The sequence below is a fragment of the Salmo salar genome, chromosome ssa17 (genome assembly GCF_905237065.1).
Source record: "Salmo salar chromosome ssa17, Ssal_v3.1, whole genome shotgun sequence".
Taxonomy (NCBI): Eukaryota; Metazoa; Chordata; class Actinopteri; order Salmoniformes; family Salmonidae; genus Salmo; species Salmo salar.
This window is the reverse complement of record NC_059458.1, coordinates 60,072,158-60,086,542: the sequence shown is the minus strand read 5'-3', so window position 1 is coordinate 60,086,542 and position 14,385 is coordinate 60,072,158. Positions and strand designations below refer to the sequence as shown.

At 47.0% G+C, this 14,385-nt stretch overlaps 1 protein-coding gene across 31 annotated transcripts in view; it reads right to left on the bottom strand.

The window, feature by feature from the left end:
• LOC106576215 (CUGBP Elav-like family member 2) overlaps positions 1-14,385 on the bottom strand; it is a 262,716-nt gene that overhangs the window by 18,615 nt on the left and 229,716 nt on the right. For all 31 annotated transcript variants that reach the window (XM_045699848.1, XM_045699846.1, XM_045699852.1 and 28 more), the window contains one exon: positions 13,249-13,328. In XM_045699848.1, the coding sequence (XP_045555804.1) occupies positions 13,249-13,328 (80 nt within the window). The remainder of the gene's footprint in view (positions 1-13,248; positions 13,329-14,385) is intronic.

Below are 14,385 nucleotides of genomic sequence, written 5' to 3'. Positions count from 1 at the left end.
TTCAATATTATATTGACAGCTTGGATAGGGAATAGAATTTGGTACCGGTACCCCCTGTATATAGCCTCGTTATTGTTATTTTATTGTGTTACCTTTTATTAAATGTTTTACTTTAGTTTATTTAACTCTATTTCTTGAACTGCATTGTTGGTTAAGGGCTTGTAAGTAAGCCTTTCACTGTAAGGTCTACACCTGTTGAATTCGGCGCATGTGACAAATGCAATTTTATAAAAAAAGAAAACTTGCGCACGCACACACACACACACACACACACACACACACACACACACACACACACACACACACACACACACACACACACACACACACACACACACACACACACACACACACACGCACACACGCACACACACACGCACTGAACAGTGAGCTGTTACATAAAAGACACAGCAGCAGTGATTTAACTACAGAGGACACTAAGCCACAGACATTATAATCTATCATATCACACCAGTACATTACTCACGCTGAAATCAAAGCCTAACTAGGGGCAAAACCTGCTCAAACACACAATCTGCCACAGGAGAATAAAAAGCTTTTAATTGAAACATGTAGTTGGAGGCGAGTTTTCAGACTCAGTCAGGGAGTTTGTGATGGGGTTTGGCTCATACTGTGATTGCCATCCTAACCAGATGGCATATTATATCACCTCTCTATCATACTGTAGGGCTGGCCTGTGTGTCTGTCTGAGAGGGTGTGTGTGTCTCTCACTGTGTGTTCATCTCTTGAGGGTTTGACTGTATCTATCAGCCGATGAACATGTCTCTTCAGCTGAAGGCAGCTCAGGCATATTTTCTCCCTCTCTCCAGCACTTATTTCGAGCTAGAAGAGAAATAAAGAAGGGAGAAAATTGCATTCGGAGGAGAGTCAGTCAGGGGCCTCTTGTGTTAGAGCGCATTCCACCTGGAGACGGGCCTTTCTCTCTCTCTCTCTGTCTGCTAAATATCTCATTACTCCAGCTGACACCCAGCAGGCCGGGAAAACACGGCCCAGAATGAGAGGCCGATCCTGGGAGGGGGTGGATGGGCAGGGGTCATAGAGCTCCAGAGATTGATACTCGAGTGATTCGGGCTAAATCATGGCTTTTCTCTAAGGGGGGGATTTCCGACCTGAGTTAAGCGTGCGTAAATGGAACATAATTCCCCTTTTATGCACTTTTCTCTCAATGTGTATTCTGACCTTGAACTTAAGCATGAGAATAGCATGCTATTCACCCGCTATTCGTTTAGGGTGGAGATGGAATAAATGAAGGTGTGGCAGAAGTGTGTCTATAGATACGCCGTATTCCCTAATAATTCCACCACCTTCACACGCAAATAATATAAACTTTCCCACAGTAAAGTTTATGAAATGCTGTGCCGTTATGCAGAATTTAAATTGTACAGCCTTTTAACTTGTAGGGATGGGCACTCTCAAATATCTTAATTATAGGTTACCCTGACTTTCTCTATTTCCTATTTCTATCATGTTAAATATTAGCCACTATCAGTATTGACCGTCAGTAGGCCTAATAACCACACACATTCAACTACAGTTAGTTCCCTTCAGTTGTTATAGCCTACATTATCATTCCATTTAATTACATTGTTTAGTTTACCTTCATTTGCTTCCTCTGTAAATGCCGTCACGGCCAGGTGGTTGTTGCTGAGGCTCATTAGTACCAGTTGATAATATATGCAACATATATTTATGCTATTTTAAATCGTTACGAGTGGAGCGCAGACCAAGCCGTAACAGTTTGAACCCGGTGCATACTTGGCCGTGTCATCCCACAACCTGGTCTCAGAGCATTTCATATTATTCTGGAGGTAAATCCTTTTAGTATGATATGCTACATTTCATATGGTATGTATTCATTTGTGGATTTTCCATCACCCATTTTGTATGTTACTGTATGTTATGAATTTGCAAAAGGCACAATATGTTACGAATTTGCAAAATGTACTAAATGTTACGAATTTGCGAAACGTATAATATGTTACAAATTCTAGCTAGGTGGCTAAAGTTAGCTAGCTGGCTAACGTTAGCTAGGCTAGGGGTTACGTTTTTTTAAATAAAAAATATTTCACCTTTATTTAACCAGGTAGGCAAGTTGAGAACAAGTTCTCATTTACAACTGCGACCTGGCCAAGATAAAGCAAAGCAGTTCGACACATACAACAACACAGAGTTACACATGGAATAAACAAACATACAATCAAAAATACAGTACGAAAATCTATATACAGCATGTGCAATTGAGGTAGGATAAGAGAGGTAAGGCAATAAATAGGCCATGGTGGCAAAGTAATTACAATATAGCAACTAAACACTGGAATGGTAGGATGTGCAGAGGATGAATGTGCAAGTTGAGATACTGAGGTGCAAAGGAGCAAGATAAATAAATAAATACAGTATGGGGATGAGGTAGATTGGATGGGCTATTTACAGATGAGCTATGTACAGGTGCAGTGATCTGTGAGCTGCTCTGACAGCTGGTGCTTAAAGCTAGTGAGGGAGGTTAGAGTCTCCAGCTTCAGAGATTTTTGTAGTTCGTTCCAGTCATTGGCAGCAGAGAACTGGAAGGAGAGGCGGCCAAAGGAAGAATTGGCTTTGGGGGTGACCAGTGAGATATACCTGCTGGAGCGCGTGCTATGGGTGGGTGCTGCTATGGTGACCAGTGAGCTGAGATAAGGCGGGGCTTTACCTAGCAGAGACTTGTAGATGACCTGGAGCCAGTGGGTTTGGCGACGAGTATGAAGCGAGGGCCAGCCAACGAGAGCATACAGGTTGCAGTGGTGGGTAGTATATGGGACTTTGGTGACAAAACGGATGGCACTGTGATAGACTGCATCCAATTTGTTGAGTAGAGTGTTGGAGGCTATTTTGTAAATGACATCGCCGAAGTCGAGGATCGACAGGATGGTCAGTTTTACGAGGGTATGTTTGGCAGCATGAGTGAAGGATGCGTTGTTGCGAAATAGGAAGCCGATTCTAGATTTAATTTTGGATTGGAGATGTTTAATGTGAGTCTGGAAGGAGAGCTTACAGTCTAACCAGACACCTAGGCATTTCTAGTTGTCCACATATTCTAAGTCAGAACCGTCCATAGTAGTGATGCTGGACGGGCGGGCAGGTGCAGGCAGCGATCGGCTGAAGAGCATGCATTTAGTTTTTAGTTTTACTTGCATTTAAGAGCAGTTGGTTAAGAGTTCATTTAAAGGGTTAAGGTTAGGGAAGGGTTAGCTAAAATGTTTAAGGTTAGGGTTCGGGTTAGCTAACATGCTGAATAGCTAAAAAAAGTAGTAAGTAGTTGAAAAGTTGCTAATTAGCTAAAGTTGTCCGTCAAGTGATTTCAACTCACATCTTTGGATTGATCGACGTTCACGCGTTATACGTCCGACCAAATACCCTACTTTCGTTTCTGCCTTAATTAACCATCTGTCTTATGTAACCATACCAAAACGTAACATATCATACTGATTTAGGTGTCCTGGATTTACTTTCACTATGTTACGTCTAGTCTATAAGACCAGGCTGCATCCCACAGTTCCATGTTTAGTGCAGGCAATAGACGAGGGTATAGCCTATTATTGCACACTATTCTCCCTATTATAATTCTATGTACACTAATCTTCTAACATTACCATTGAGACTCTCCATTTGGTGTTTGTCCCATTTTGTGAAATCTTGGCTGGGGGGAGGACCCCAGACCTCACAATAATAAAGGGCAATGGGTTCTATAACTGATTCATGTATTCTTTGCCAGATCCTAATTGGTACGTTAAATGTTATGTTCCTTTTAATGGCATAGAAGGAGCTTCTTGCCTTGTCTCTCAGCTCGTTTACAGCTTTGTGGAAGTTACATGTGGCACTGATGTTTAGGCCGAGGTATGTATAGTTCTTTGTTTGCTCTAGGGCAATGGTGTCTAGATGGAGTTTGTATTTGTGGTCCTGAAAACTGGACCTTTTTTTGTCTTACTCAGATTTACTGTCAGGGCCCAGGTCTGACAGAATCTGTGCAGAATTTCTAGGTGCTGCTGTAGGCCCTCCTTGGTTGGGAACAAAAGCACCAGATCATCATCAAACAGTACACAGTACACAAACAGTACACATTTGACATCAGATTCTAGTAGGGTGAGGCCAGGTACTGCATACTGTTCTAGTGCCATCGCCAATTTGTTGATATATGTTGAAGAGGGTGGGGCTTAAGCTGCATCCCTGTCTCACCCCACAGTCCTGTGGAAAGAAATGTGTGTTTTTTGCCAATTTTAACCGCACACTTGTTGTTTGTGTACATGTATTTTATAATGTTGTATGTTTTTCCCCCAACACCACTTTCCATCAATTTGTATAGCAGATTCTCATGCCAAATTGAGTAAAAAGCTTTTTTGAAATCAACAAAGCATGAGAAGACTTTGCCTTTGTTTTGGTTTGTTTGTTTGTCAATTAGGGTGTGCAGGATGAATACGTGGTCTGCCGTACAATAATTGGGAAATAAGACAATTTGACATTTGCTCAGTACATTATTTCCCTGAGGTAATGTACGACTCTGCTGCTAACGATAATTTGTATTTTTATTTATTTAACCTTTATTTAACTAGGCAAGTCAGTTAAGAACAAATTCTTATTTACAATGACGACCTACCAAACGCCTTCTGCGGGGACGGGGGCCTGGGATAATTTTTAAAAAATAAAATACATAATAAATATCGGACAAAACACACATCACGAGACACAACACTACATAAAGAGAGACCTAAGACAACAACATAGCAACACAGCATGGTAGCAACACAACATAACTGTCACGCCCTGGCCATAGAGAGGGTTTTATTCTCTATTTTGGTTAGGCCAGGGTGTGACTAGGGTGGGCATTCTATGTTTTGTATTTCTCTGATTGGGAGCCATACTTAGGCAGCCTATTTTCCTTTGGGTTTTGTGGGTGGTTAATTTCTGTTTAGTGTTGCTAACCTGACAGAACTGTTTGGCTGTCAGTTTCTTGTTTTGTTTGGAGTGTTCTATTAAAATTATATGATGAGCACTCAACACGCTGCGCCTTGGTCTACTCCCTGACACAGCCGTTACAACAACAACAACATGGTAGCAACACAACATGGAAGCAGCCCAAAACATGGTACAAACATTATTGGGCACAGTCAACAGCCTGCAACAGCCGTTACAGAACCACCCACCAAAAGAAGACCAAGCAGCGTGGATTGGAGCACCGGAGAGAAGGATGGACATGGAAGTCGAAATGTCGATTCTGGGAGGACAAGGGAGCTACAGGAGCCTGAGAGGCAGCCCTAAAAAAAATTTGGGGAGGGGGGCACACGGGGAGATTGGCGGAGTCAGGCAATAGACCTGAGCCAACTCCCCGTGCTTACCGTGGGGAGCGGTTGATGTGGAGAGCACCGTGCTATGCGGAAGTGCGCACGGTCTCGCCCATCCGCACGCACAGTCCGGTGCGGTCGATACCAGCCCCCCGCAAGTGCCGTGCTAGAGTGGGCATCCAGCCAGGGAGAAGTGCGCCGGCGCAGCACATCTGGCCACCAGTGCGTCTCCTAGGTCCAGCCTACCCTGCGCCTGCTCTACGCACGGCAGCCCTCAATCTCCAGCACAGCCCAGTTCGCCCTGTGCCAGCGCTTCGCCCGGGCTACAGTGACAACTCAGCCAGGACGGGTTGTGCAGGCCGTGCGCTCCAGACCTCCAGTGCGTCTCCAGGACCCGGTCTATCCGGTGCCTGTTCCCAGAGCCAGGCCTCCTGCATGTCTCCCCAGCCTGGTGAGTCCTGTGCCTGCGCCCAGAGCCAGGCCTCCTGCAAGTCTCCCCAGCCTGGTGAGTCCTGTGCCTGCGCCCAGAGCCAGGCCTCCTGCAAGTCTCCTCAGCCTGGTGAGTCCTGTGCCTGCGCCCAGAGCCAGGCCTCCTGCATGTCTCCCCAGCCTGGTGAGTCCTGTGCCTGACGCCTGTCCGGAGCTGCCAGAGTCACCCTCCAGTCCAGAGCTGCCAGAGTCGCCCTCCAGCCCGGAGCTGCCAGAGTCGCCCTCCAGCCCGGAGCTGCCAGAGTCGCCCTCCAGCCCGGAGCTGCCAGAGTCGCCCTCCAGCCCGGAGCTGCCAGAGTCGCCCTCCAGCCCGGAGCTGCCAGAGTCGCCCTCCAGTCCGGAGCTGCCAGAGTTGCCCACCTGTCCGAGCTGCCAGAGTCGCCCACCTGTCCGAGCTGCCAGAGTCGCCCACCTGTCCGAGCTGCCAGAGTCGCCCACCTGTCTGGAGCTGCCAGAGTCGCCCACCTGTCCGGGGTCGGCGGCGAGGGTCCCCACTCCAGAGGCGCCACCTAAGTGGGCCAAGCCGAAGGTGGAGCGGGGTCCACGTCCCGCACCAGAGCCGCCGCCGTAAGGAAGGCCCACCCGGACCCTCCGCTTTAGAGTCAGGTTTTGCGGCCGGAGTCCGCACCTTTGGGGAGGGGGGTACTGTGACTAGAGTGGGCATTCTATGTCCTTTTTTCTATGTTTTGTATTTCTTTGTTTTGGCCGGATATGGTTCTCAATCAGGGACAGCTGTATATCGTTGTCTCTGATTGGGAGCCATACCTATGTTCCTTTGGGTTTTGTGGGTGGTTAATTTCTGTTTAGTGTTGCTAACCTGACAGAACTGTTTGGCTGTCAGTTTCTTGTTTTGTTTAAAGTGTTCTATTAAAATTATATGATGAGCACTCAACACGCTGCGCCTTGGTCTACTCCCTGACACAGCCCTTACAACAACAACATGGTAGCAACACAACATGGAAGCAGCCCAAAACATGGTACAAACATTATTGGGCACAGTCAATAGCACAAAGGTCAAGAAGGTAGAGACAACAATACATCACACAAAGCAGCCACAACTGTCAGTAAGAGTGTCCATGATTGAGTCTTTGAGATAAAACTGTCCAGTTTGAGTGTTTGTGGCAGCTCGTTCCAGTCGCTAGCGAGGAGCGACCCAGGGATGTGTGCGCTTTGGATACCTTTAACAGAATGTGACTGGCAGAACGGGTGTTGTATGTGGAGGATGAGGGCTGCAGTTGATATCTCAGATAGGGGGGAGTGAGGCCTAAGGGGATTTTATAAATAAGTATCAACCAGTGGGTCTTGTGACGGGTAAACAGAGATGACCAGTTTACAGAGGAGTATAGAGTGCAGTGATGTGTCCTATAAGGAGCATTGGTGGCAAATCTGTTGGCCGAATGGTAAAGAACATCTAGCTGCTCAAGAGCACCCTTACCTGCCGATGTATAAATTATGTCTCCGTAACCTAGCATGGGTAGGATGGTCATCTGAATCAGGGTTAGTTTGGCAGCTGGCGTGAAAGAAGAGTGATTACGATAGAGGAAACCAAGTGCAGAGGATTTTGCTGAGGATTTTCAGAGGATTTGACCCATATCCCATAGTAGTTATTGGGGTCAAATTTGTCTCCACTTTTGTGGATTGGGGTGATCAGTCCTTGGTTCCAAATATCAGGGAAGATGCCAGATCTAAGGATGATGTTAAAGAGTTTAAAGTATAGCCAATTGGAATTTGTGGTCTGCATATTTTATCATTTCATTGAGGATACCATCAACACCATAGGCCTTTTTGGGTTGGAGGTATTGTATTTTGTCATTTTGTTCATTCAATGTAATTGGAGAATCCAGTGGGTTCTGGTAGTCTTTAACAGTTGATTCTAAGATTTGTATTTGATCATGTATATGTTTTTTGCTGTTTGTTCTTTGTTCCAAAAAGATTTGAGAAGTATGGGGATTCTAGTTGGAAGATATAGGTAGCACACAGGAGGACATTTTTCTCTGTAGAGATCATTTCCTTTTGAATTTCTAGCCAAATGTAAAATGTTCCTGTTCTGATTAATTTAATAGAGTGAGTCAGGTCTACCCTATATCACATTAGCATAACCCCCTGAGTCCCTTCCCTGTTTCACACCTGGTAGTTTGGTGGATAAGACTACCCTCTGTAACCTAGAGGGCAACCAGTGGGTCCATCTCCTCTATATCATGTTTCTTGTAGGATGACAATGTCTGTCCAGGTTCCTGCTCTTTAGGCCAAAGGCAGATGACCTCAGGCCTTGGATATTCCAGGATGAGATAGTGAAGGATTTGTGTTCCATAAAGTGTCCAATGTTGTTGGTTGTGTGGTTTGGCCTCAGGCCAGTAAGTGTGAGCAGAGCCTGCTGAGCATCTGGTACATGCCATTGGCTTGGGCTAGTGTAAGAGTGGGGGTTGGGCCTGTTTGCCTGCTCACGACCTGGGCGTATGTGCGACTTTCATGTTGAGGCCCTCTTTGCGGGAGTGGGGGTCATGGGTCTGATCTGAGGGGGCCTAAATGGGGTGTGGGCATGGTTGACTTGGGGGGGGGGGTGTTGATTGGTTGGGGTGGGGGTGTGGCTGGTGGTGCTGTGGTCTGGATGTAGGTCCTCTCAGCGTGAGTCCTCTATGCGTAGGTCTGGGGGGTTGGTCCCACAGGTCTGGGAGAGTGTCTCGCTGGTCTGGGCGGGATGTCTATTGATCTGTTGCTTCTGTGTGAGGTGTTGGGGCTGCTGTTGAGGGCGATGTCCTTTAGGGTCCGGGAGAAGGTGGGCACTGCTGCCTTGTAGAGGTGGACCTGGTCATAAAGGCTGTTCAAGTTCAGGGTGGAGTGTTGGGCCAGGTAAACATTTGGTTTTGAGGCACAGTCACGGGAAATACTTGCGTTTACCCACTGTATGGTAACAGGGGGGAAGTCTTTTCGTGGTAGCAGGTGGAGATAACCACTTGTGCGTTGGGGAAAGTAGAATAAGCTTTTTCACTCACTCCCTTGAGTGCTGTGGCCACCCCCGCAGAGAATACAGCAGAACAGTCCACCCCAGACCCTGACCATAGCCTTGACATCACAGCAGAACAGTCATCTCAGACCCTGACCATAGCCTTGACATGACAGCAGAACAGTCCATCTCAGACCCTGACCATAGCCTTGACATGACAGCAGAACAGTCCATCTCAGACCCTGACCATAGCCTTGACATCACAGCAGAACAGTCCACACCAGACCCTGACCATAGCCTCGACATCACAGCAGAACAGTCCATCTCAGACCCTGACCATAGCCTTGACATCACAGCAGAACAGTCCACACCAGACCCTGACCATAGCCTCGAAATCACAGCAGAACAGTCCACACCAGACCCTGACCATAGCCTCGACATCACAGCAGAACAGTCCATCTCAGACCCTGACCATAGCCTCGACATCACAGCAGGACAGTCCATCTCAGACCCTGACCATAGCTTTGACATCACAGCAGGACAGTCCATCTCAGACCCTGACCATAGCCTCGACATCACAGCAGGACAGTCCATCTCAGACCCTGACCATAGCCTTGACATCACAGCAGGACAGTCCATCTCAGACCCTGACCATAGCCTCGACATCACAGCAGGACAGTCCATCTCAGACCCTGACCATAGCCTTGACATCACAGCAGGACAGTCCATCTCAGACCCTGACCATAGCCTTGACATCACAGCAGGACAGTCCATCTCAGACCCTGACCATAGCCTCGACATCACAGCAGGACAGTCCATCTCAGACCCTGACCATAGCCTTGACATCACAGCAGGACAGACACTGGATAAGATGGCGCCGACGGAGATGGCAGCATCACGACTAGCTCTTAGAACACTTTGCAGTATTCTTTTTATGTACTATTTTTTACATTATTAGCTCAGGAAATGTTTTGTGTCATTACATACAGCCGGGAAGAACTATTGGATATTAGAGTAACTCACCAGAACTATCGCTCGTCCATATGTATATAGTCTTAATTCATTCCTACTTTGATTTGTGTGTACTGGGTAAGTGTTGGCTGGAGTGGTGTAAAGCTCGCCACCAATGGACTCTGGAGCAGTGGAAACGCGTTCTCTGGAGTGATGAATCACGCTTCACCATTTGGCAGTTCGTCAGACGAATCTGGGTTTGGCAGATGCCAGGAGAATGCTACCTCCCCGAATGCATAGTGTCAAATGCAGAGTTTGGTGGAAGAGGAATAATGGTCTGGGGCTGTTTTCATGGTTCAGGCTAGGCCGTTAGCTCCAGTGAAGGGAAATCTTAAAGCTAAAGCATACAATGACATTCTAGATGATTCTGTGCTTCCAACTTTGTGGCAACAGTTTGGGGAATGCTCTTTCCTGTTTCAGCATGACAATGCCCCCGTGCACAAAGCGAGGTTCATACAGAAATGGTTTGTCGAGATTGGTGTGGAATAACGTGACTGGCCTGCACAGAGCCCTGACCTCAACCCAATTGAACACCTTTGGGATGAATTGGAATGCCGACCGTAAGCCAGGCCTAGTCGTCCAACATCAGTGCCCGACCTCACTAATGCTCGTGGCTGAATGGAAGCAAGTCCCCGCAGTTCCAACATCTAGCGGAAAGCCTTCCCAGAAGAGTGGAGGCTGTTATAGCAGCAAAGAGGGGACCAACTCCATATTAATGCCCATGATATTGTAATGAGATGTTCGACGAGCTGGTGTCCACATACTTTTGGTCATGTAGTGTATCTGACAGATAATTGCTCATTGTGCAATACTATTTATGGTTTCAAAAACATTGGAGATGAAATATAGTTGACATATTGTCAACCGTCTAAGCCAATCATCTGTTTTGCCCCGTAGTTGCACATGCGTCAGTTTTGTTACTAAACAACCAACCCGGTCTATAGGACTATGAGCTTGTTAGTTTTAATGGGCTGGTGGTAAATAGCAGACACAGAGACGGCTGTTTCTCTGCTATACCTCCCTCACTGTGTCAATCTCTCCATCCCTACATCCCTATTTTTTCTCCCATTAACTTGTCTAGTTTGTCCAGTCTCCAAACATACATGGCTGTGTTTCCTCACTCACAATCCACTTACTGTGTTGTGCGTATCCTCGGTCTCTAGAAGTCCTGATATTAGCCAGGGCCGGCCCTAGCTTTTTGGGGGCCCTGTGCGAGATTTGGTTGTGGAGGTCAAAACATTTTGGCCCCCCCTCTTGATAGCGGAGAGAAACATTTACATTTTAAAGTACATTTTCGGTTATTCTACACATTTTGCCATGGGGTGGAGACAAAATGTAGCAATTTTATAACAAATGTCATGCAATTCTACTCATTTTGCCATTGGGCAGAGAGACATTTCTTAGTCATTTTACAGCTAATTTCCTGCAATTCTAGCCATTTTGCCATGGGGCAGAGAGAATATGTGTCAGTTTTAAAGCAAATTTCCTGCACAACCAAATGTTGAAATTGCACCTTGTGTATTCTACTATTCTAACTCTCAACAGTAAGTTGAGTTCCCCCCCAAAATGTTCTTTGCTTAGGTCACTTATGTCGCATATACCTGGAGCCGGCCCTGATATTAGCCAGATCAGAGCGAACAGCCCTCTAACCACTCAAACAGCCTTTATAGGCAGGATGAATATTATAGACACAGCCACAAATCATCAGGCTTTACGGAGCACCATAAGTAACACAAATACAACCACATTAGTCTGCCCTACTTCTCTCTCTCTCTCTCTCTCTCTCTGTGTTTGTGTGTGCGCGCATGCGTGCACGTGTGTATGTGCGTACATGGGTGTGTAAATGAATGTGCTTTCTCGTAAATGACCTGTCCTGTCCATATCCACTTTCATAATGCTGTGACATTTATAAAGTACGTGTGTGTGTGTGTGTGTGTGTGTGTGTGTGTGTGTGTGTGTGTGTGTGTGTGTGTGTGTGTGTGTGTGTGTGTGTGTGTGTGTGTCCTGAATGCCAGAGTATAATGAGAATGGATATGACAGTGACAAGGCCATTAGTGAAAGGCAAAGTCACACAAACACACATAGAAATGCGCACACACAAACACACAGGCTCACAATCTGAAACAGTGGGGGACGATAGAGCCAAGACAATAACCAAACTCTATTTACCAATCCTCATTCGGACCCGAAGTAATTACTTTTAAATTGCAAACTGGGGACATTACAAAAACGGTGCAGCAATTTGGGTCTTGCCCAGAGCTAGTCAGCAGAATGTTTTTAACATGGAAATTAAAATTTGTTCCATTGTCATTGTCCACTGCAATCTCTGCCTCCTGTTTAGGGCTTTATGTGTGTGTGAAAAAGCAGAGGATATTGGGAAAGTTAACTGGGCCATGGTACGTACAGAAGGTTATAATAGTATAAATTGGAAACACTGATTAAGAGCAATATGGGGGGTAAACACACAAACTGCAACACAAAGTCATACACACACACACACCGCACGACACAGACATCATAGACATGTATACAAGCACGTACACATGCACACACAGACACACACACTTGAAGATTGTGTGTACATACTGAGACACAAAGGGACGCCACAGACAGCCCTTTTCCTGTCAGGGTCACAGCACATCAATATGGATGACTACCATCCTCATCATCCATAATGAGAGAGTCACTAAGGTGACTGTCAATCTCTGTCTTTAATACACTGTGTCATTACCAGATCGCGCACGTACGCACGCACGCACGCACGCACACACACGTCTGACCAATGCCCTGTAATTCTCCTGCAATCACATCCCTGTCATCTCCTACTGTCAAAAACCCTACAAACTGCAAGGACACCACAACCCACACAGACACACTCCCAATGGAGAGGTCATAGGGTCACTGATGGTGGTCCTGTCTAAATGTGGGCATCTATAATGCTGCCTGTCTCATCTCTTCTCTTCCTGAGGAGTGTGACATCCTTAACAGAGCCAGTCAGGCTGGTCAGTGTGATCTGGGGTCCTTGCTTATGTTACCTTGTCTGTTTTGACACTTTTTCCAAAGCTTTTATGTTATTTCTTTTTCTGGGAAGAATGACTGCTGTACTGAGAGAGTTTTGAAAGTGACTTTTCTTCTTTGTCCTACGTTGACATATTTGGCCAAAGGATGACGAGCATCTGACAGCATCCGACAGATTCTATCACACAGAGATGGAGAGAGAGAGCGAAAGGGCGAAAGATGGAGAGAGAGAGAGAGAGATGGAGAAAGAGTGAGAGATGGAGAGAGAAATGGAGAGAGAGAGAAAGAGAGATGGAGAGAGAAAGAGATGACAAAAGATAGAGAGAGAGATGGACAGAGAGAGATTGCGAGACATGGAGAAAGAGAGATGGAGAGAGAGAGAGATGAAGAGAGAGATGGAGAGAGAGAGAGACGGAGAGAGGAAATTGAAGAGAAAGGGCGAGGGTACAGTACCTCCATAGTCTGAGACTGGTGCATGGCTTTGATTGCATTCTGTGCCATAGCCCTGGTAGAAAACGTGACAAACGCACATCCTGTAGGGACGGAGGGAGGGAGGGGAGGGATGGAGAGATGGAGGGAGGGAGGGGAGGGATGGAGAGATGGAGGGAGGGAGGGGAGGGATGGAGAGATGGAGGGAGGGAGGGGAGGGATGGAGAGATGGTGGGAGGGAGGGAGGGATGGAGAGATGGTGGGAGGGAGGGAGTGATGGAGAGATGGTGGGAGGGATGGAGAGATGGTGGGAGGGAGGAATGGATGGAGAGATGGTGGGAGGGATGGTGGGAGGGAGGCCAGGAGGAGGGAGGGAGGGAGGGATGGAGAGATGGTGGGAGGGAGGGAGGCCGGGAGGAGGGAGGGAGGGATGGAGAGATGGAGAGATGGTGGGAGGGAGGCCGGGAGGAGAGAGGGAGGGGAGGGATGGAGAGATGGTGGGAGGGATGGAGAGATGGTGGGAGGGAGGCCAGGAGGAGGGAGGGAGGGAGAGATGGAGAGATGGTGGGAGGGAGGGAGGCCGGGAGGAGGGACGGGACAATGGGATAGGGGGAGAGGAGAAGGAATGGGAGGAAGAAGAGGAGGAGACAAGAAAAAACAAAACAAGACAAAAGGGTTGGACACGTCGTTGTTATAAACCCAAAACAGAGATTGTACAGAGAACTAAACAAGCAGACAACAGTGTTTTCAGGTTGCTAAGGAACAACAGTCAAAAAGCACAGCTAGCACCATGACGACCACACCCAACCCCATCTACAATAGGACAGCTCCAATCAGAATCAGTACGTTTTTGATTGGCAGGTTGTTGTGCGCCAATGGGGATGGCTGTTGATGACTTGAGCATTGAGATGAGGTGGGGTGGTTGAAGCTCTCTCCCTCCCTCTTCATCTTCCCCATCTCTCTCTCTCTCTGCCCATCTCTCTCTCTCTCTCCTACACACAAATAACTGGTTGTACTAGTATCCTCCCACTCTTCTAGAGAATGGAAATCTGTCCAATTTGCATTAAAACGATTTGAACTCATTAGGCCTGCATTGTGTGTCTGATTGGATGCCCCCTCTTCCTCCTCTCTCTCTCTCTCTCCTCCCCTCCTTCTCTCTTG